This window comes from Manis pentadactyla, chromosome 18 (assembly GCF_030020395.1).
Source record: "Manis pentadactyla isolate mManPen7 chromosome 18, mManPen7.hap1, whole genome shotgun sequence".
Classification (NCBI taxonomy): domain Eukaryota; kingdom Metazoa; phylum Chordata; class Mammalia; order Pholidota; family Manidae; genus Manis; species Manis pentadactyla.
In genome coordinates, this window is record NC_080036.1 from 26548479 (window position 1) to 26572649 (window position 24171).

Genomic DNA, 24171 nt, shown 5'->3' on the forward strand with positions numbered 1-24171 from the left:
CGGAGTTCATGAACCATTACAGGGAGGAGCAGTGGCTCCCACAAGAACGCAGGCTCCACTCAGCTCCTTGCTAAGTCCACACTCACAGACAGCTGACCTGGTGCCTTTACTGATGGATGGGAGGGTGCTGGATGGGAAAGAGCAGGCAGGGCGCCTCTTTCCACCAAAGAGAGAAGACAGGTATTCAGGCACATTCCCACACTAACAAGTCAAAGGTGGGGGCTGCCGTATACATTCTTATTCCTAGTTCCTGGCACTTAGTAGGTCCTCAGTAAATGTTTAGTGAACAAAGCCAACCAACATATTAGTGTTACGAGGGAGAAAGAGAATTTGTGGGATATATTGTCAACCTTTAATAAAAGATACCTTTGTTGATACCTTTAATAAAAGATGCATATAAGGAAACGGTAGAAACACAGGTATAAAAATATCAGAATTGCCTATTAGTATTTTTGGTAGTCAGTAGAATACTAGCTTAGACAACTATAAATTCAGGATTTAAATGGATTCTGGCCAGGCTGGATTACAGGTTTACCTACCATTAACTAGTAATGTGACTTTCAGCAAATCACCTAATTTCTCTGAGGTCAGTTTCCTTATGTATAAAATGGGGACAAAAGTGCACTTTTCAAATATAAGGTGTCATGTTGTAAAACAGGCCATTATTTATGTGTTATATATTGTTACATAGCAAATTACCCCAACTTAGCAGCTTATAATGTTTATCTCACACAATTTCTGATAGTCAAGAATCTGGAAGCGGTGTGGCCGCTGGCTCTCGCTCAGGTTTCTCACGAGGCTGCGGTCATCTGCAGGCCTGACCAGGGGATCTGCCTCCAGGGTGCCTCGCTCACATAGCTATTAGCAACAGTCTCGGCTCCTCGCCAAGTGGGCTTCTCTCGAGCGCCCGCATGACACGGTAGCTGGTTTCCCCCACAGTGAGTGATTCCAAGTGGGGGCAGATGCCCAGCCGTGAAACGTCTTTTACAACCTAGCCTTGAAAGTGACACACTGCCACTTCCGCTGCATTTTACTGGTCACACAGACCAACCCAGACACAGTGTGAGAGGGGACCACACAAGAGCATGAATCTAGGAGGTGGGATCATTGTGGGCTGTTTTGGAGGCTGGCTACCACGTGGCACTGACAAAAAAGAACCCAGATCATTTTACCATAACAATGCTTTTTTATTACTAGGAATTACCATTTTGTCAGTATAAAATTAGCCATGCCTTTATTTTCTTTGAATCTTGGGGCCTCGTTGAGCCTACAGGGACTGCCCCTCTCAGAGTTAACTAATTCGTAGAGACAGCAAACAACTCACCAGGCAGTGTGCCTTCATACGCACACCAGATGGATGATCCAGAGGCAATACCCCAACCACCTCCATTCTGGGCCTCTCACACTCTGAGGCACTGTCTGACTGCCCTAGCCCCCCAGAGCCAGCCTCCCAGAGCCCACCAAAATTACTCAGTCCGAGCCTACTCGGCCTGCCTTGTCTGTTCCTTCTTACAGAAACCACAACCAGGGCTCCTGCCCACACTTTCTGCTCACGCCCTTGGCCCCGACTGACCCAGGGCTTCCCCACAGGACCCTGCACAGCACGCCATGCCTCCTACCTGGACACCTGTGAGTAAAATAAATGTCTTCCCTCATGACAGTCATTTCCAGGTCAGTGTGTCTTACCATATCAAATTAAAACGAATCCCAGTACTCTTAAAATATATATTTATTCAAAAAGCATTTTAGACCTTTTTGGAACTTAGGGGCATTCAAGGCATGTTGATGAATAACCAATTTCATCAGTAATTCCCATTTGACTCAACTCTATAGTTTCATTTTTTTTCCCTATATTGAATCACATGTCCCTGGAAGTTAATCAAAGTCAGCATGAAGTTCCCGACAAATTGGTTCACACCTTAATGATTAATCCTGTGCTTTGCATGGACTGGTCACACTAGGCCTCTTATTGCATTAAAACTGCTTCCGTTTATTTCAAGAGATCTGACAGTTTCCCCTTCACTCATTTGCGTTGTTTGGTGTTTGCCAGGCAACCCTTTTGCACACATCTCGTCATGCCGGTAAAACTTCATATAGTAGTGGGTATCTTTTTTTCTTAGTTCTGAAAAGCACTTGGTTGCTGCTTTGCAAAAATATATGGACTCACGTTCATTTCTCCAATGGCAAACCCTGGCTTCCCTAAATACCAAAATTAACCCCACTGCTCTACCTCTGTATCTAAGTACAAAGTAATACAAATCATAGTACAACCTTTTTAAAGACATCTCAAACAGTACATTCATTGAACATGTGTGACATCAGCAATGCATATTTCAACAGAAATGATGCCAATATGCTCAGTGTGCACATGCACAGGCGCTGACAGCAGTGATGTGGTGATTGGTGCCTGGCAGACCAATAAGGTGCCAATTTCAGATACATTCCAATTTTGAAAAATGCATCTCAGAATCAATGAAATGAGGTAATACCTTCCGATATAAGGTGCTTAGCATTGTTTCTGGCCCATAATAAGCTCTTAAGAAATGTTGACAATCAACAATAACAAACTCTCAACAAACCAGTCTCTTTTATCCAATGTTTGGCTGCAAAGAGAGTTAGGGATATTCTGGTGTCCTCAAACCTGGTATGGTGGGGACAAAGGCCATGGCAGCAGAATGGTACCACCTCAAATGCCACAAGTCTCCCGTGGGTGAGCAGGACTGGGCCTGGAGAAGGGACAAGTGTATGTTGCTTGAATAACAGGGAACTAAGAGGCACTGCGAGGACGGCATGCAGTCTCTGGGACACTAAAAGAGGTGGGGGAGCCTCCCACACTGGCCAAGATCTAGACAGAAGAAAGCAGCTAGCATTTATCGAGTCCTTACTATATTAACAGCTTTAATCAACACTCATTTAGTACTCACATCAACCCTGAAGAATATAAATTATCCCCATTTACAGAAGAGGAACTGAGACTCAGTAAAGTTGTCGTCAAGCCCAAGGGCCACAGTGAGTAGGTGACAGAGTCAGGGTTCGCACCAGGCCTCACTTGTTCCCATAATCCTATCAGGATACCACGGGTAAGGAGTAAGTCCTACTATGCATCTCTCCTCCTACATTATTTCTGCTCTGGTAACCAAATATATTGTGGAAAGAACCTTCAGAATTTTTTTTTTAAGTAACAGTGGATTATAGTTATAAAGGGTATATACTGAGCAGATTAATGTTGTAAATACAATTGCCCTCTGGAACATAAAAATCACTTAATATGCTCAACTGTTTTAGAAGCACGCATTGCAGAGAACCGTTATGCTGATTACCAATAATTATAATCTACTCATTAGGAAAAGTCCCTAAGGGTTTCTACAAAGGAACACTTCATGGCTATGATGGAGTTACTCTATGTACTTGAAAATAATGAAGCTACCGTTCTTTTAAAAATTATCTAATTTAGGCTTTTCACTGATTATACTGTGCTACTCTACAAGGACTCTGAATATAAGAGGTTTTGCTAAATGTAAATGGAACCATTCTCTCAAAAGCCCAGAGCAGCTACACACTGATGAGACATGCCAGCTCCCTGCAGGGCAGGGATGAAAGGAGAGAGGTTCAGGGAACACTTCAGATCTCAAAGATATATCCCCTGAAGTCTCTGCTTCTCTTAAACATTTTGGATCCAAAGAACTCGTTTCTCCAAAGATTCTTGAGATTCACTGGACATCTGTAGAGAGAAGGCACTAGAATTTACTGAGAAGCCTTAAATCCTTTAGAAACAAAGTTAACATAAACACATAGGGGTTGAGAACTTAACGGGTCAAGTACTCAATGGTGCGCTCTCTCTCATTTTGTTAAATCCTTTTAGTTACAAGAAGCACCCAGGCCAGCTCAGGTATGGCTGCAGGGGGCTACGGGAGATCCAGGAATCTTAAAGAAATCCAAGAGTAAGAAATCAAGAGTAGGAATCATAAATGGGCCTCACAGAAACTGGAACTGATTCTAAGACACCCAACCAGCAGGAATCTCAGGACTCTTTCCACAAGGGACCAGCCCCTCTCTTTGCATCTCTTAATTTGCTTATAACTGCAAGAAACAGAAAACCCCATTTTAAAGCAGCTTAACTAGTAAGGAAATGTAGTGTCCCACAGAACTAGAAAGTCAGATGAAGGGTGGGTTTCAGAGTTGTGCGATCAGATGACAATGTCATCTGTGACCCAGGTTCTTTCCTTTTCATTTTGCCATTCCAGGTCAGCTTCATCCCAAGGTTGATCTGAGTATGATCTGAATTCGTGATTTTGAATATGACCAGAGGGTGTTGGGAGAAATACAGGCTACATGGTTCCTCACTTTTTCAAAAAAGAAATGTCCCACCAGAAGTCCCAGAAGCCTTTACCTCACAGTTCCACTGACTGAACTGTCACACGACATTCCTAAACTAAGCCCTGATGCTGACAGGTCTTGGCCTAATTCTAGTTCTGGTTACTAACAAGGGATATGGGACTATTGTGATTGGTTTAGATTGCTCAGAGCACAGCCCTAGAGTACAAGTCAGATATGGGGGCACTGGGGGAGAAGGGAGGAGGCTGGAAAAGAGAGAAAGTGAGAATGATTCCCAGGTTTTTGCCTCAAGTGAATGAGTAGACACTAATGCCATATGGGAAATCTTGAAGGAAAAACAGGTTGGAGGTGGAGGTTGGAATCACAAGCACTGTTTAGGATATGCTAGTTTTGAAATGCCTATTAGATATCCACATGAAGTTGCCATGTAAGCCACGGGATATATGAATCTGGAGCTCAAGGAGGGAGTTATAATTTTGAGGATCATCAGTAACCAGCTAGAATTCAGGAATCCAAACCAGGGGGAAAGATGAAATCAACTGAAGAAAGAATATACAGAGAAAGAGAAGTGAGGACCCAAGGCCAAGGGCTGGAACACTTCAGCATCTAGAGGTAAACGAAGAGAAGGGGAAACCAGCAACCGGGACCAAGAAGCAACCATCAGTAAGATGAAAACCAGAAACATGTACTGCCCTGGACACCCAGAGAAGCGAGTGTTCTTGATATTGAGAGAAATCAGTTACATCCAACATCGGGAGGCTGAGTACAAGAGGGACAAGACGTGAGCCCTGTACTGATGATATGAGTCGCTGGTGACCTGGACAACTGCAGTTTCAGTGGAGTGGTGGGGACAGAAACCTATCTGGGGTGGATTAAGGAAAAATGGACCACGGGGAAGAGGAAACGTATAGGTATTCTTTCAAGTTTTTCTGTGAAGGGTAGCAGAGAAATGGGCATTAACCCAAGGGGAAAATGGGGCCAAATCAGTAGTTTTTAAAAAAGGAAGATCCTAGAGCTTATCTATATGCTAGTGGGGATGATCTGCCATAGTGGAAATGATCTGTCAAGAGAAAGATGCAAGAGAGAGAAAATAATTGTAGAAGGAAACACACTGAGAAGTCAAAAGGAGAGAGGATTCCGGGACCAGGTGGACGGCTGGCCTCTTACAAAAGCAGGGGTATTTCATCCAGGAGGAAAGGCAGAGAATGAGCACAGGTGCAAGTCACATGGTTGACATACTAAAGAACAGACAAGGTAATTCCCACCCCACCGTTTCTATTTATGTCATGAAGCAGGCAGCAAGGTGATCACTGAGAAATGGGAGGAAGGGTTTTGAAGATAAATGAAGGCATACGTGGCAATTTCAGGGAATGGGAAAATAAACAGGTAAGGAAAACATGTGAGGATTGCTCAGCAGTTGGAGGTGATGAGAGGATCTAAGATGTGACCAAGGGAGTATATGACTAAGGCAAGGGCAGCGTAAACTAAGCCTCAGAAAGGCGAGGCACCTGCCCGGGGTCAAGCAGCTAATGAGGGCAAGGGCTGGGGGTCATGCTGAGGCCTGGGTGAGTCTGCACTCTGCTTCTGCTGCCTAGCCCTTAGGCACCAGCAGCAACGTGGTACAAAGCAATGGCTACAGGTACACTGCCCTACAAAGAAAAGGTAGTTCTCTGAGACTCTGATTTCGTCATGACCTCCGAGGATTTTAGAAGGCTTGGCATTCCATCCACCCAGATGCCCAGTGATGTCATCCAAGTCCCCCACCCTTCTCCTATGTGCTACCCCCATTGTCTACTGCATCTCTGTTCCCAAGCCATCAGCCAGACTGCTGAAAATTCTGTGAAATCTACATGGCTTCTGCTTCATGAAACCTGAACACAGTGCACGAGCCTTCTCGTCATCGTTCAGGCACATTTCCCAGGCCTTCACACAGCCCGTGCTGTCGCCACATTGGATGATTTGCCATTCCACAACCGTGACAGCCCTCTCCGAGCTTCTGACTCTGCACATTTCCCCTTGACCTGTCCTCTACCCTGGCTCACGCAGCACACTCCGTTCACCCAGTTCCTGTTTCCCTCCCCAGCACAGCCCCCTTCTCCATCTCCTCTGCCCTCCTTCACACTGGGCCCACATATACACTACTGGGGCTTTTACCATTTTGCATTAGAATTCTACTTGCCTCTCTCTCATCTTTGACTTCTTGGCACAGCATCTCCCTGACTCATAGTAGGTGCTCAAATCCTGTTTTGAATGAGGAATTAGGATGATCTAGCTGTTCAGTACTGAAGATCATGAAATCCATGAACTGTCTTTGGGGGGGCTCAGCATCTCCCATCATGTTCCTCATGTTCCCAAGGGAGGTCAGTCTGCAGGTAGAGGGACAGGACCAGCTATTTGCATCCATGGCTCCTTTCACAGCCTGCTCTAAAAACCCAGCATTTCAAAGCTACCTTCAAAGTCAGATGCTACTAAACAAGCTTACCACACAAATGGTGGACACATTATTAAGATGAAGCACAAAGAGCCTGAGAAGCTCTGTGGAGGAGACGAGCTGGGGATGTGACAGAAGGATGCTGGCTGGGGGCCAGCAGGTGTCTGCACGAGCTGGGATGGCTTGGCTGTCCAGGAACAACCAGTCTGATCTCTTTAGGGACACCTGGAGCTCGCCAGCTCCCCCTACCCAAATGACAGTACGTGCTCCACAGTGTTTGTGTCTGCTGGGGCCGAAGAGAAACGCTCACTCCTCCACTTGCCTGACACAGATGGTGCAGATGGGAGCATGCCTCCACATGAGAATGCGCAATTATGTCTAGTTCCTCCAGCTACAACAGTTACCAGAAGAAAACCCAAGGGAAGGAGACACAGTCCTGGCAGATAACTATCTTCCATGCTGGCACACACCACTTAGCTCTCCCAAGGGCAGCTGCTGGACCCACGGCGTCTAGTTCCATCCAGTCCTTCCTGGAACCCATGTATTTGAAAAGTATTTGGTGTGATCAGAACATAAGGCAGTTATCAAACTGGATATATTTAAGTAAGAAAATACCAAGGCTTTATTATTTTTTTCTTATAAAGATAGCCCTGCTGGTTGGCTAAGGGAAAGGACGCACCCAGTTCTCATGAGTAAACAAGATCTACTTGCTTCAGGCTGCATACCATAATGCCAAGGAAGCGACACGAAGGGGGTAAAGGTGTAATGCTCTCATCTTCACAGCAATGCGATACAAAATACAAGAGTTACACGGACTTAATGAATGCTGGGCCTTCCCACAGGGAAAAGGCAAGAGGACTTGAGATTGATCAGTAGTTGCATACAACGAAAAACTCTCATTAGGCCAAGACACCTTGGTCCTCAGGCTCTCCCCACCTGAGGTACGCCAGCCGGGGACCAACACAGCTGGACATCAGGAGCTTTCGCTTTAGCGTCCATGGAGACATGACAGGGCAAGGTCTTGGGAGACCAGAGAACCTGGCTTCGGTGAGACACCTATGTGCAGCAGTGTCGCATATGGAAGTTGACGACATACTCAGCATTAGTCCTCTGCACGGAAATAGCAAAAGGTTCAAAGGGGTGAAAGGTGAAGGCAACAAGCCGGCGCACTGTGTGGTTGACGGGGCGGCCCAGTAAGCCTGCCTGGATCTCAAACTTCAGCAGGCCTGAGTCCCGGGCATAGAACCTAAACAGAACAAGGAGAGAGAGAGGACGGTATAGATACTACCATCTTGAAATCTGCAGAGCAGGGGAACGTACAATTCTTTTTGCCTTTCAATGAAATCTCCTCTTGCATCAGCCCCCGGTTCCGGGAACTACAGAATCCCCTTTGTCAGATCAGCCTGTTTTGTGGGCAGGGTGATCATGAATTTCCCTATGTTGTCCTGAGTCACTGGGTCAGCTCCCCTCTCCAACACAGCCCTTAGTTATGCCCTAATTCTGCCGCCCCTTTTCCAGAAGCTACCTGCCCCAGGACTGTCTAGGCCAGGGCTCGAAATGAAATGCAAGCCTATGTATAATTTTAAATTTTAGGTGGCCACATTAAAAAAGGTAAAAAGAAAAAGTGAAATTTTAATAGTCTATTTTATTTAACCCAATATTGGTATCAAAAATATTTTCATTTCAACCTATAATCAATATTAAAAAAAAGTAACAAGCTATTTCACACTTTTTTGTACTAAGCTTTTAAAATCTGATGTGTGTTTGACACCTAAGCACATCTCAACTTGGACTAGTCACATTTTAAGTGCTCAACAGCCACACATGTCTAGTGGCTACAATACAAGGACAGTAAAGATTCAGCCCAATATTTAAGGTTTTCATTTTTAAGAATAAATTCTTTTGGAAGGTTCTTCTTTTTCACACATCAAAACAAAATACTGAATGGTTTTTAATTTTTCCTCTAATCCAGTAAAACTAAAGATGCTTCCATCCATCCCAGTACCTAACCTTTTCTCTTATGCAAAATAAGTGCCCTGTAGTATTATTAGGAACTAGAAATGAAGACTAGAAAATTAAGACCGAACTGGGGGAAGTTCTAGAAAATGAAGAGCTCTGAATTAAAGAGTTCTATAATTTCCCTTTTAGAGCGCAAATACATAGTAGACAAAAAGATATTCATACCCTTTGATTCAATAATCCTATTTCCAAGAATAGGTATTTTCATAATTCAGTTTAAATAAAGTAAATTGTGACAGGAATAAAGATGGCTACTACAGGATTAACTCTAAGGTAAAAATGTAGAACAGATGCTCAGCAATAAGGAAATAGTTAAATAAACTGTGGTAGATCTACTTGACAGAATATGTTGTCATTAGGACTGCAACTGTGAGGACAACATGAAAAAAGTTAATAAAATAAAAGCATACTACAAAGTGTTATGTTAATCATGATTATAACTGTATAAATGGAAACATGCACACTGACAAAGACTAGAATGGAATATACAATAAAGGTATTAGAGTAATGTATTACCTCTTCAAATGCCTTTAATATCCTTACATTTCTCATTTTAAGTAAAAAAATAAGGAAGAATTACAAGAAAACCCCCTACAGTCAGTGGCAATGGCATTTCCAGATTTGTTAGTTGGGCTGGGTTAATCTTTCCAAATCAGGAAGGCAGGGAAGTCAGAAAAGAGAGAAATGTACATCATGTTACCTGACAGTATCAAATGAGACCCATTATGTGCCATTATGAGAGAAAAACATATTCACCTTACCCAGATAGTCCCCAACATACAAAGAGCTTGTAATTTAAAGTGAGTTGTTTTAGCTTCTAAATCTAACTACCAGTTTACAGGATATATGAGGAAATGAGAGACATGGTAAATACTACCCCAGGAATGCAATGACCAAAATCTAGACTGTGGGGAACACTCAGGACAAAAAAAAAATGTTTCATTGCAAGGAAAATAAGAGAAGCAGGACCTTAAGATGGAATAATGGTATGGTGGCTGTATTGTTTTTAAGTCCTTATCTTCTATATTTACCAGTAGAATCTATGAAGCCTGGGATCTGCCTCAGTGTTATGCAGCGGCAGTCGGGAGGGTGGTGGTGGTAACGGAAAGAGATGAAACAACAATGACCACGAGCTGGAAACTACGGACGCTCGGTGATGGATACATGAGGTTCATTATACTCTTCTGCTTTTTATATGTTTAAAACTTCCCATAATAAAGAAAAAAAATTAAATGGTTTTTGGAACTTAATTGCAATTTCCCAAGGAAATATTATGAATGGTGATCAATTATACGGAATATGTTACACAAGCCTATCTAACATACAATGAAGCTGGATTATTAAATACTTCTAGCACTGTTTTTATGTGAAAAAGACCTTCCCGGCTCCAGCTCAGGGCCCCAGGCACACACCTCCCTTGCAGGGACCCCACTAGTGACAGCGGTGACAGCTCCTCTCCCCACACCTACTACACTCACAGAGCAACACAAGCTCCGACATGAAGAGAGGGGCTCTGTGAACTGGACACCTGTGGGGGAGAGAGTTAGTTTCAGGCTTCAGCGATAAGACAGCAGGCTTATGTTCTAAAATGGGGATCCCAAAATTGTTCCACTGGAAGACCAAGAGAGGCAAGATTTTCTCCAACCTGCCTGTTACCCAAAGGTAACAGTCTCAGCTATCTTTTCTGCCAAGTAATTTGGGAAGATAAAAGAATTTGAGATAGATAAAATTTAAAGCTCCCAATTATAAACAGTTATTATGAAATGGCATTCAATTATCAGACAGAAAAGTACAGCTTCCTTCCCGGGATACCTTTAAACGAACAATACTTACCTGAATTAGATGTTTTGATGACAAGCAAAGTTAGCGAAACTACTTAATTTATGATTCGAGTACCTACATGATCACAGCACCCACCACATTACAGAAACAACCTGCCCTTTTGATCCAACCCGTGAGTACAGGAGGACAGTCAGTGAAATGATGTCCAAGGAGAGGCAGAGACAGGGGCCGTCTTCGGCCCAGGCAGTGCGCAGCGAAGCGGTGGCCTATACCTGATAGGGTGATCTCCACAAGTCTTGGGCCGCTCCATGACCGACACCCACTTGTCGTCGTAGCTGAAGAGAGACAAATCAAGGTAGGGGCTGCCACTGTAAGACTGGGCACTGATGGGGAGCTGGCCCAGCAGCCGGCGCACAGCCTCTGTGTGCCCTCCATACTTGGCATTTACAATAGTATCTTTAAACCTAAAATAAAGCACAAGTGAGGAAGGCTGTGTTAGCGAGTGCAAAGCTGCCATGGACTTCCTATTGACAAACATGTCTAAAAACAACTCATTCTGTAAATAGAAATCTAGATACTGAATGAAATCAGAACTCTCACACACTGCAAATCTGCCTAGCTATAAATACCCTCAAAAGGCAGACAAAATTAGAAATGGGAAACACTAAGAAAAGTTTTTACTTTAGAAAAGTTAAAGATTCTACCAACAAGTTTAAAGTGAGTATAACTAATCTATGACTACTATTTCTATCACACTTAGTCCCCCCAAATAACAGCCGTAGACTGAATTAGAGAGGACTGTAGGGCACAGGGAGTCCGGAACAGAAGCAGCCTCTCTGACTCTCCCTGGGATCAGTTATAAGCCAACTTTCATTTGAAAAGAACCATCTGACAAATCACTCATTCTTTGCCCAGGTTAAGTCTGGGAGCCAGCTACCTAGACTCCTACAGAAACCCCAGCATCTCGAAGAGGAGTAACACAGACACAGTCACATATCTGACTTATCTTTAATAACAATGGAGCAATTACTTCTCACAATTGATATGAATACTAAATTTAATACCCTTTGACCAACTATTTCTGTTCTTTTAGACATTTACCCTAAAAAAGATATTCCATATGCAGAAAAATCTCTAAACATTCTAGACAGCATGGTTTATAATAAAAAACTGACAGAAAAAATTTAAACCTAATGGAAAGCTATAATTTTCAAGGATTATTATAAGGTAACAGAGGAAATGTTTATCATAATGGTAAGGAGAAGTAAGGTACATTCTGCCTATTTAGTATGAGTAAAAACCAAAAGAAAAAAACTTATGCCTAATAAAAAACAAAAGACTGGTGGGAAATATTATCAAAATGGCAATAATTGTGTTTGTGCAATGACATTTTAGACTTTTTCTCCTTTTTCCCTTTCCTATAGTTTTTTTAGAAAGAATGTCAACTATCAGTATATATTTTTAAAAACCTCGGTATCAAAGCGTATCTTCTGGTTTAAGAATCAACAGGAAAATAAATGATTTTTTTGTGTGCAGGAAGGAAAACACAACACTTCATCCTTGAAATTAGTGGAATAAAAAATAATGAAATGAAAACAAATATGCCTAACTTTGATGAGACTGGAAAGATTCATTCGAAATCTGATGTTTGTTTTCACTGTTAACCTGTGGTGCTCGGCGGACATTCACCCTCCTCAGCTCCCCGAGGAGAAAGCCTAGCTATCACGTCTGCTTTCCATTACCCCTCTCGACAGTGATTTCCACAGCCTCTGTGTGAATAGTAAGATTAAGCCTTGGGCTGAACAGACCTTCTTTCTCCCCCTTTCACTTGAGCTGGAATCAAAGATCCTGGGCTCTTTGGTTTCAGCCCTTTCTTCAGCAAAGACCCAGAAGCACAGCTCATACTCCACACTCCGACCCTGCGCGGCTCCCTGGCTTCAAGGGAGAGGCCGGCCCACCGCGCTGTGATGATGCCTCATCAAAGCCTCCACGACAGTCTGCAGGTTGAAACCTCTCCTCTTCCCCAGCAGTGCCCACCACCTCCACTCTCCGTGCTCCCCACTGACTAGAAGACGAGGCGGTCACCCCGCGGACATCGCCACCTGTTTAATTCCTGGCTCGCTGCCACTCTGCCCAACTCTGCTTCTCTTAATTGGTAGTGATTTCAAACTTTGCAGAGATGATCCTTCCAAACCCAAGGCCTCCTGGTTCCTGGACCTCCTCTCTGTCTCAGCCACTCATTCCCACCGTCCTATCCGCAGTCTCCCCACTACCAATGGCTGCAACCCCTCTGTAATCTCAGCGTGGAGCACCATGCTCCCCAACATCTTATCTCCCACCTTTCCAGCTCACTCCCTCTACTTCGTGGACCTATTATTCATTGAGTCTACCAACTTTTTGTTGTTCTACACCCTCATCATTCCCCCCTCCCTCCCTCACCCCACTCCCCACTCCCCCTTCCCTCTCTCCCTCCCTCCCTCCCTTCCTTCCTTCCTCACCAGCTTAATTCCACGTCCAGTCACTAAAATCACTCCACCAGGCTCTCATCCTTACAACCTTGATTTGTGGTTCTACTTAGAAAAACTACAACCCTAGTTAAGCTCAACTCTGCCTGTTCCATGCCTGTACCCACTCAACTTTCTCCACAACTGGAGAAAAACACTGGACAATGCTCACTTTAAATTTAGAACCATGAATCTCATGGGGGCCCTCAGTGCTGTGGGGCATTCATGCCACATTCCCACAGTCCAGGGAGCCCCCACTCTCTTCACTGAGTATTTCACGCCCCCTTCTCCATGCTCACCTACCGGCATGGCCTACTTTGTTACTGAGAAATAGAAGCAATGGGGAGAGAACTTTTTAAAGCTCATCAGCACATGTGTACTATTTAACTGCGCTGCCTTGTAAGGCCAGCCCCTCCACTTGGGCATCGGTCCCCATCTCCTCTCATACATTATCACCAATTCTCCCCACCTTTCCCTAAACCATCAGTTTCCCCACCCCCCACACTCCCATCTATAGGATCAGTCCCAACTGCATACAAACATGCCATTTTCCCTCCGATTTAAAAAATAACAAAAAAACTTACCACCACTTGTCCTCCAGCTAACGCACCATTTTTCAGCTCCACTTTACAACAGAACTCCACAAAATCATTTTTCGAACTTTCTCCAATTCTCCTTCCCTTCCTTTTTTCTTAAACCCACCCCACACAGGCTTTCACCCCACCATCTTAATGAAGCACTCTCAAGGGCACCAGTGAGCTCTGGGTGGCTAACCCCAACGGTTATAAGCCCTCATCGCACCTGACCTCCCTTCCTCCGAGGACTACTGGACGGCTCCACACATGGAATGCTCTTCTCCCTATACCTGCTTCACCCACAAGCTTTGCCATCACAGTTTAATGGTAAATATCTCCTGCAAGTTGATTAAGCCAAGAAACATTAGAATCATCTTTGACTGCTCCTTCACAAACCATATCCCATCACCCAGTAAACTGCCTGTGATCTACCTTCAAAATACATTAAGAATACAATTACTTACCACCCCCAATAGTACCACCCTGATCCAAGCCACCATTATTCAATCAGTGAATAATTACTCACAGCCTAGTATGTGCCAGATGCTCTTCTAAGTGCTTAGAATGTCTCAGTGAACAAAGAAGAACTTAAATCCTAGTGGCAGGAGACAGAATGCAATTTATTGGATCATCGCAGTGCTCTGCTAACTGGTGTCCCTGCTTCTACCCGAGACCCCTAGGCTACTCTTAACACAGCAGCCAGAATGATCCTGCTAAAACACAAGTGAGAGCACATCGCTCCTCTGCTCAAACACCCCACAATCTCATGGACAACTCAAGCCAAAGACTTAGTGTGCAGCCCATCTCGGAACATTTCTCCAGCCACTCTTACTCACTCCAGCCCAGGCACTCCTGTGTCCTCAGAACCTTTAGATTTACTATTCCCTTTGCTGGGTGTTTTCTCCCACATGATGTCCACCCAGCTTGCTCCCTGACCTTCAAACGCTTCATTCAAGTATCATCTTCTCAGTGGGGTCCACCCCAACCACCTTGTCTTAACACCCTCACAGCTGCCGGACATTCTAACTGCTCCAACCCTTCCTCGGAAGCACTCCTCCTGGAGACCTCCATCCTCCTGCTTCCCCTGGTCCCCTCGGTGGTCTGCCATCCTGGAACTTTCCTTTGCTTCTCTCCAGTTTCAGACTACTTCCTGTACCACTCCTTTATGGCTGATTTAGAAAATACATCTTCCAGAGGCTTCCTTAGAAACATGGGAGGTAATTTTTTGAGACCTCACAGGTCTGAATATGTCTTTGTTACATCCTATTACTTGGATACAGAATTCTAGTTGAAAATCTGTTTTTTCACAGAATTCTGAAAGCATGATTTTAATGGCTTCAAGCTTTCAGTGTTGTTATTAAGTGTGATACCATGCTGTTGACTTATTTATATGTGAAATACATGTTCTTTCTGAAAATTTTACAATTTTCTCTTTATCCCCAATGTTCTAAAATTTCATGATGATGTGCCTCAGACTGGGTCTTTTTTCACTGACCGTACTAGGTATTTGATAGAACCAGTGATGTGCTAATAAAGGGTAAATAATTATTTCTTTCAGGGAAAGAAGCCATGATGGCAGAGCTTGCCAATTTCTGTGGTGTAAATCCTCCTGCTGTGGCCAATTTCAAGGCACCAATGCAACATCACTGAATGTGGAGTTGTCAAAAGATAAGCTGTAGCACATCATTATATAGTATTTTCACCATACAGATAAACCACATACGAGTAACCTCAAGAGCATAAATAACAGTAAAATAATTAGGAAATAATAATTAGAAAATAACTGTTCATAATGGCTGTGTTTAACAATCTGCTTACAAAAATTCCACAGTTTAAACTACAGGCCCCACATGCAAGAATGAGCCTGTCCAGCGCACCACTGGATGGTCCTGACAGTCTGGAAACAGAACTTCTTTGGGACTAGAAAACTGTCTTACGTTGCTTCCTCCCCCTCATTTTCTCTACTGCTCCTTCTGGAATTGGCCAGGTGGGCTTCCTGGGCAAATCCTCTGATTTTTCAAAAATTGTTTCTCTCCCACTTTCGTACTCTGATCTTTTTATTTTTTTCTTGGACAGTTCCTCAACTATACCTAAGAAAGTTTAAATTTCTAAAGCATCTTACTATTCTAGGAATGTTTCTGTTTTTAACAGTGTCAGTTACTTTAACCACTGCAGTGTTGCTTATGCTGCCTGTTATATTTTGGTCTCTATCTTTCAAGATAAAGGCTTTAAGTGACTCCTGATCCTTGCTGTCAATTTTTTTTCAATTCATTAGCTATCATGAATCCACTTTCATTTATTTTTACCAGATGATTATTGGACACTATAAAATAGAGTACTGAGAGCCACGTGTTCACAAGAAATAAAAAATAATTTCCATTTATATTTACTTTGTATTTTCCATGCAGCAAACTGTGATGAGATGGTTCATAAAGTATGTTACATCAGGATATAATTCTATGAGGGAAATGGGATAGATAACATGAGTTTGAAGATAAGAAGAAACAACGTAAAATTCCAAATCCTATGGGAACAATCTGCTCTATACTTTTATATCAAATATTGAGTACCGAATTACTGTGGCATTTAGATTCCCTCTGCTATATTTAAAAGTGTTATACTGTACACCTTAATCTTATAAATGTAATATGTCAATCCAATCATGTCTCATAAAAAGGGGGGAACAGAATAAAAGTGTGGTAATTTTAGTTTTAAATGTCAGTATTTAATATACAGTGAAAATGGCATCTTCTGCAACTATTTAAATTTAATAGTAAAAATATTTAAAGGTCAACTTGAAAATTATTGTATGAGGATAGCTACAGTGTTCTAAAACCCTTTGGTGGTATGAGAAACACAACTCTGAGGACACAAAACTGAAATACCATCTTTCTCTTCAACCTCTATTGTCTCCTCCAGGGACTTCCTACAATTTCACTGAATTCCAGATGCATTCTGAAATAATTTTAGCTCCTCCCATGTGAAAGACACTGGCCTAGGTAAAAATAATAGACAAAAACCCCTGCCCTCATGGGGCATATCTTTCAGTGACTTCTTTGATGTTCGACTGAGCCTACCCAGCTTTGGTTACTAGTTGATAATGATCTGCTCAATTTTAATGTTAATTTTTAAAGGAGAAAATTCATTCCAAAAGGAAAAAGCAAAATCTAATTCAAGCTCTTCTTCCAAAAATCCTTCTATACTGAATAGAAATTCTAATGAGGCAGAAAATTTGTCTGGTGTGAACCAGAGAAAAAGAACTTCAGCAAATTAGTCGTGTGAATATCAGTATCCACCTACTTCTAGCGGAGTATATCCTTTCATACAACACGACGCTGCCGCGCTGAGAGATCTGTTTTGCTCATTTTCCCCGGTGGCAGTAATGCTTGTTCCGATTCACTTGTTTGCTCTGGTCTGATCTATCTTGGGACCTAAAGCAGGTATTTTTCATGACTGGCTAAGGTGAGGAGAGCAATTTAGGTACATGAACCTGATGAGGCAATGACTGACTAGAGCAGGATTTCGCTTGGGCACTTGGTCCCAAGTAACCATTTGCTTCACAATAATGTATGCAGATAATTATTAGAAGCTCTGGAGGAGCTTGCTGACTGGTGGGTATCAATTTAGGGTGACCTAGGGGTTTTGTGAAGGGACTCCAAGTGTGAGTATCTGAAGGTCTCTTCTTTGGGTTGGTCAGTTTCCCTAGGGAACCGTCTCTAACCTCCTGCCTGAGGAGGATAAAGCTGTATGTCATATCTGAGAAGGAGGATGGGGTTTTACCCTTCAATACATCAATTTTCGCTTAATTCTTGTTTTCAGCATGACACGTCTCATCCCTTCTCTCAGCTATGCCTTATGAACATGAAACCAGAGCCTTCACTGCTCAGTTTCTCCAGAGAATAAACCTCCAGTCTTTTGCTGAGGAGAGGAAGAGACAGTCATTTGGCAGAGTAGCTTAGAGAAGGAACCTAGAGGGTCTCATTGCTCCTTTCAAGAACTCCTCTCAACAATTCCGCCCACCTTATCGGTACCTACAGAGGTACACAGGGCCTCCGATTCCCTGACCCTTTCCAGTTAGCTGGTGCAAGGCAACTTGTTCTCTGACGGCTAAGTCTTTGTTCTGAGGTATGCCGAATCGGTTATCACTCATCAACTAGCTTCTCAGCTTCCAAGACTCAGTTGGTATCCCCTGTCCCCAATCATCTCATCTCCAGTGCCTCCTCTCCCACTCTCTTTGTTCTGGGAAGCTTGTCCCTCTTATTCCTTTCTTGTTATTTTAGTGGGATTTGGGGATGGAGCAGAGATAAATGCATGTATTCAATACACCATGTTTAACCAAAAGTTCTAAAATAAGTTCCTTAGTCACTCATTCAACAACTATGTAAGTGCTTGACAGTGCATCACTGAGAATACAGCAATTAATAATAAAGACACAGTCTCTGCAGCTCACATATAGTCCAGGAGGAATCACAGACAATGCATACGTAATGCCACACGTGCTGAGAGAGAAAAACGAAGGGTTACAACAGGCTCACCTAACCAAAGTTGGGTGGACAGAGAGAATATGGGAAGGACTCCTGGAGGAAATGGCTACTAGCCTATCACCAGTGAATTTTCTGCAGTTCTGACTGTTAAGCCCGGTGGGACAGCTTACCGGCGCTGGATCTGCCTTGCAAAATTGTTGCTGGAAGCTGAGCAGGGAAACTGGACTTCACTGTGCAGGGTGGCGTTACGGAATAGGTCACAGAAGTTCTCGAAGAGCTCTAAAAGCTCATCTGATGTATTCTCAAACACAGCAATCACCTCTGTTGTCACCATGTTGTACACCACAAAGAAAGATGCCTGCAGAAGAACAGAGAGAGCTGTGGGACACCTGGGTAGAATGCCATGCCTTGGTAAGGAGCACTGGGCTGAAAATTCAAGCCACCCAAGTAAAAGAAGCAAACACTGGGGATCAACAGAGGTGAGGCTTAGAACCTCACCCCCCCTGTTCTGAGAGAAATCTTCTGCATACGTGGATGTTTTATTGCCCTGGTCTAGCTTGGATTAACACATAGTCTACAGGCACACACCTGATCATCTACATTTGTTCTCTTACAACACTAAACTATGTTTTCTACCTTTATCTCGTATCTACCTACCACTTCAGCATTTTATTAAAAATAATAATAATAAAGAGAGAAATGTGGTATCCACATATAAATCAAGTATAAAAACCAAATGAGTATTCATATTTGAACTGACTGTTTAGAGTTCATAATGCATGAGCAAAACCGAAAGTTTCTGTGATGACTGCCCTTGTACTGTTCACTATGTAACTTATTCATTATGTAAGAATTTGTTCTACATGTAAGAACTTGTTTGTTATGCCTCAGAAGATTGGAGACTGACGAAAATTAGGCTTGGGGTGGATTAATGATTGTGCATTGAGCATTGACTCCCCTATACAGAATTTTATTGTCGTTAACAACCATTTGATCAATAAATATGAGAGATGCCCTCACAAAAAAAAAAAAAAAAAAAGGACAGACTTCCAATGGTAAAATAAATAAGTAACCGGGATGTAATGTATAGCATAAGGAATATAGTCAAGATATTGTAACAGCTTGGTAGGGTGATAGCTGGAACCTAGAATTATGTATATAAATGTTCTACCACTGTGTTGTACACTTGAAACTAATGTAATGTAATACTGTGCGTCAACTACCCTTCAATAAAAAATAATTATTTAAAAAAAAAAAAAAAAAAAAAAAGAAGCAAACACCTCTGCTCCAACAAGAGGCAGAGCCATGGCTCCAAGTGGTTCTGGGAAAGGAGGAAGCCTAACTGGGCTTCATCAGTCAAGGACCTCGGTCAGTGCTGCTAGAATTACTGAACTGGCCAGCCTGTATGCACTTCAGACTGTGCAAATTCCATATTTTTCCTTCTTTGTATTTATTCCCTACCTGATCCCTAAACCACCCTGAAATAAAAAACACATTTTTTAAATGCCAGATTTAATTTTCTTCCCTGCTGAGGAAGTGATTTGCAGCCTGGAGCTGCCTGTTGGCAAATTATTTTCTCTTGTATATGTACAGTTGAAAGTTCAGTTTAGGGGCATTTATTTTCCCTCTTTGTACTTCTAACATGCAGAGAGACACCTTAAGTACATTGTGTCCTAAAACTGCCCAGGCAAGTTGTAACCAGGGTACAGCTGCTGAACAAATGAAAAATCAGAGAGACATTTTCCATTTCTTTCTTCATAAGTGTTTGTTCAGCCAAGAACATCCATACTGTATGTTTGAGATTTGTAGCAGTTAGGATCGGTGGGGGAACCTGAGAAGCATTCAAATGCCATAGGAGGCACTGTCGCTGCTTGTTCTGAATGGGCCCCTGGGTGACTAGCCCTCTTCCTTTAAACCTCCAGAGCTCTGCTTGACCTAACAAGGAACCCCAGGTTCTGTCACAGCGAATGTGGCAGTGTGAATCAGACTGCAAGCTTCCAACAGGATTCCAAGTGTTCAGAACACTAAGACTAGTATTCCCCCTCCCATGATCAAGTTTAAATCTCCATTACCAATTTCTGGAGTCATCTGGCCCACCTGTTTTACTAGTAATTAGTCCTTCCCAGAGCTTTTATTACATGTCTTTTGTGGTCACCTGGAAATTAAATTTGTCTATAAATTAGAGAAACTGGAGGGTAACCTGAGAATAATACCCTAATATTAGCAAGGCTTTGTGTCTGGATGTACTTTTTCCTCATTAACCTTATTGGAACATATCAAACCTAACTGGGGAAAGAGCAGGGAGGTCACTGGGGCAGAGAGGTGGGTTTTGAAGTTACAGACTCTGTAACCAAAGCACAGAGCCCTAATGATGTTTCCAACTACAACTTATCATAGCTATCAAAAATAAATAGGTTGTGTTTTAGCAAGGGCAAAAAGGATAATCTCAAATGTGGCAATCACAGACAACTTATTCCCTCCAAAATAAGAAGGTAATTATAACTCAAACCTAAACAAAGATTGACTCACGTCCTTTCTACAGACCTGGACAGCACTTTGATCATATCAGGGCTTTACCAGGATCCATCATAATTAGATGAATATAGAATTACACAAACATTTATAGCCTTCCCTCCAGGGCAGACTGGGAAATACAGGACAGGAGGCTATAGAGGTCAAGGGCTTCACCGCCAATCTCCTATGACTCATAGGATGAACTAGATGCTCGCCCACGAAGGCCCAATGAGTGGCTTCATAATTGTCAGCGAAGAAAAAGAATCCAGAAAAAATTACTTCTAACTATATTACTGACCCCCACACCTTTTTTGGTTTTGAAAACACACAAACTATGATTCAGAAGAAAAATGTTAGAAAGCATTTTACCATGGATGGCTTGTTAAGGCTTTAGGAGACAATGCCCTACACAGTCTCTTATCGGTAGAATCGGCTACAGGTCACTGGGAGATACTAGAGTCAACTGACTTCGTGGTTTTATTGGTTTGCTCTCTGTTCCAAGTTTCCAAACTAGTATCTAAGGAGACAATCTGGAAATAGGAGAATGGGGCAAATATACAGACAGGTGAGTCTATTAACTCGTCAGTGATGAGGTGAAGAGCTTCTCAAAGGGAAATGGCCAAATTACCCTGAATTTCAACATGGGTGTTTCAACCCGAGTCTTCGAGGTTTCTGTGTTCTTACCATCCAACACCCTATTCCCGTTTGAGAAACGCCTATCTCCTACCAACATCTTTCACCCCAGCTGAAAATGCCACAGGATGATTCACGTGAGGGACCAGAAAGCTGGCCTTCCTTTTAATCTTTTCACTGCTCTACAGACTGTGCTGGTCAAGGTCAGGGGAAGGTCATTAAACTTCCCTTGCAAGTGAACTTACCTATCAGTTACCTTCGAAAGTCTTTGTGACTGAGTATATTGACATTATTTAGGCAGGTGTGGATAAAATGAGAGTTCCTGTGGCCAAGATTCTCACCTGGCCCTGGTTGACTAGCTCACTGCACGCCTGTGGGCAATACATGGCTGTTGACTCGATATTAAAGAGCTCCGCCCAGTGCTCTGGGCCGCGACATGCTGGCAGGGCTGCAAGGCTGCAGGAGAGCAGAGGCTGGAGTGGTGGCAACACCGAGGACAGAGGCCCAGAGGACGGCTGTGCAGGTTGACTGTGTGGACAGAGAGGCCAAGAGGACAGCTGTGCAGACAGAGGGGCTCAGAGGCAGGGACTGCCTTGCTGCGTGCAGACTCACTCTGAGTGAATGGGATTCTAGTGACTGACCTGCCACCTGGAAATAAAGTTGGGTATAACCCTTTCACCTCAAAAACGTTTTGCTGTCAATTTCTTTGGCCACACTGAATCCACTGCGAACTTGCCTGGGGCTGAAACCATTGGCAACACAGCAGGGAAGAGAGACTAGACTTTGAGAGCATTGTTTTGTAGGGTGGGCTCATTTTCATTGCCAGAACTAAGCCAGTCAGACCAACAAGCACAAAAATCAAGGCAGAATTATCCACTGGCAGGCCGAACCTTGACCTTGGGGCATCTGGGTTTCTAACTCAAGGGTATTGAAAATGCTCTGCAGAAGAATGAGGGTAATAATCACAGAGCTGACTGTCATCTACATGCCAAAGGCTTGGCATTAGCTTCTGTGTCCAAATACATGCAGGTGGCCAGAGAAAAATGGAGCTGTGTTAACTCTGAGCTCTAGAATGGTAAAAATTCAAGACTACATAAAATGTGTTTCCGAGAGGCTGGCTATAGGCAAAGAGAGACACCTTCCCATCTCACCACAGGGATGGGAGGAGTGAAAGGGCAGGGGGGCACGCATACCTGCGAGGGATCTGTGACCCGCAGGGTCACCACATCCTCGCTAGTGTACTTGATGAACAGATGGTTCTCGTCCAGAAGCTGCATCTTCCACATGCGCAGCTGCCTCAGTTGGTCGAAATACTGGAAGAAGCGCCTCTTGGCCATCGCACTGCCGTCCTGCTCTGCTCGGCGCCACAAGTACACGAGCAGCCGGTGCTTCAGGGAGTTGATGAAGGGGTCTCTGAAAGGATTGGCCATGCCTGTCTGACTGTCCCGCTGCACCTCGGGGAAGACGGCCGACACGGTGAGGAGGTCATCCTCATAGCAGAAGCGGCCAATGGTCCGCACGTCAATGAAGGTGCCTTCTGGGGTCACCTGGAAGACATGGATGGTCTGCTGCTGCACTGATAAGATGGCCAGGATGTTTTTGTACAGGTACAGACCCTGGTTGTGTGACAGGACCACTTTGTCACACTTGAAGGTGCGCGTATCACACAGGCGGCCAGTGTGAAGGTCAATGATGTGAAGGGAATAGTCCTCCAGAGGGGACCGTGGGTTGGGGGTCACAGACTCACTGTTTCGATACACCTCATAAAAAGGCGGGTGGGGCTCGTCGGGGAGGTAGGCGGCGGAGCCCACGATGACACACCGGCAGTCGTCAGTGAAGAGACTGCACTCGCGGTTCAAGTGCTCGCCATTGGCCGCTACGTTTGTGATGTGCAGCAGGACAAAGAAGCGTTCAAAAAGCCGGCCCCGGATGTTGACTGACCGCTGGTCGTTGCCGTTGGACAGGATCTCACCCTCACAGCCCCGCAGGAGATCCTCAGCTGCCTGGCAGCCCTGGTACTCATAGATTTCCAGGGAGGTCTGGTCTGAAGAGAAAGCGATAAAGTAGCGTCCATCGGGTGAGAATTTGCGCAGGAAACAAGGAGGCTTTTCCACGTTGACGACTGTGAAGTTGGGGAAGACGTTCTGGTGGAACACGCGGACCTGATGCCAGTGGGTGCCTGCCCTGCCTGAACTGATCCGCCGGCGCTCCAAGCGGTGAATCACATTTTGGTTTTGGATTCTTCGAGGTTTAATGGTGGAAACATGGTAATCCATTATCACATCTCTGCATAGAAAAGTAAAGTAAAAGTCAAGAAAATAAAACAAAATTTACTAAAACGTTAGTATACAGAAGCCAAGCACATTTCCCTCCTTATAACCTGGACCAAAGAGCTCCCGAGATGACAGTGATCAGCATTTCTCCTTCCCAGATTACAGTCGGGAAACGGCCCTGACATTTCCAAGTCCAGAAACAGGTTTGCCGGGAGGTCCTCATTCACAGGAATTCCTTCAAAGCATGCTCAGCTGTTGGGAACAGTCAGCAGAATAAACTAGAACAGCATAACATTTGCTCAGTGTAAGAGTCACATTCAATATGCAGTCACTTAAAAAGCATTTATTGGGCTGTTAAGGTGTCCATAACCTACAAATTAAACACAATCCCCATCAAACTACCACCAGCATTTTTGGCAAAAATAGAAAAATTCATCCTAAAATGCACATGTACTCTTAAGGGCCCCCGAACAGCCAAAACAATTTTGTAAAAGAAGAATGAAGTTGGAGGACTGAGACACCCAGATTTCAAACCACAGTACAAAGCCACAGTAATCAGAAGTGTGGTACTGGCATATGGATAAATATACCAATGCAATAGAATAGAGAGCCCAGAAATAA

General features: G+C 43.6%; 1 protein-coding gene across 5 annotated transcripts in view; it reads right to left on the reverse strand.

Annotated features, from left to right (window-relative positions):
• DET1 (DET1 partner of COP1 E3 ubiquitin ligase) overlaps positions 1 to 24171 on the reverse strand; it is a 56891-nt gene that overhangs the window by 27933 nt on the left and 4787 nt on the right. For 2 of the 5 annotated variants that reach the window (XM_036931804.2, XM_036931806.2), the window contains exons 2-4: positions 22471 to 23563; positions 18301 to 18488; positions 10840 to 11031 (exon numbers count right to left, since the gene is read on the reverse strand). In XM_036931804.2, coding sequence (XP_036787699.2) covers positions 10840 to 11031; positions 18301 to 18488; positions 22471 to 23553 — 1463 coding nt within the window. In that variant the 5' untranslated portion in view covers positions 23554 to 23563. The other 3 variants (XR_005033836.2, XM_036931805.2, XM_057494759.1) reach the window with 3 other exon arrangements.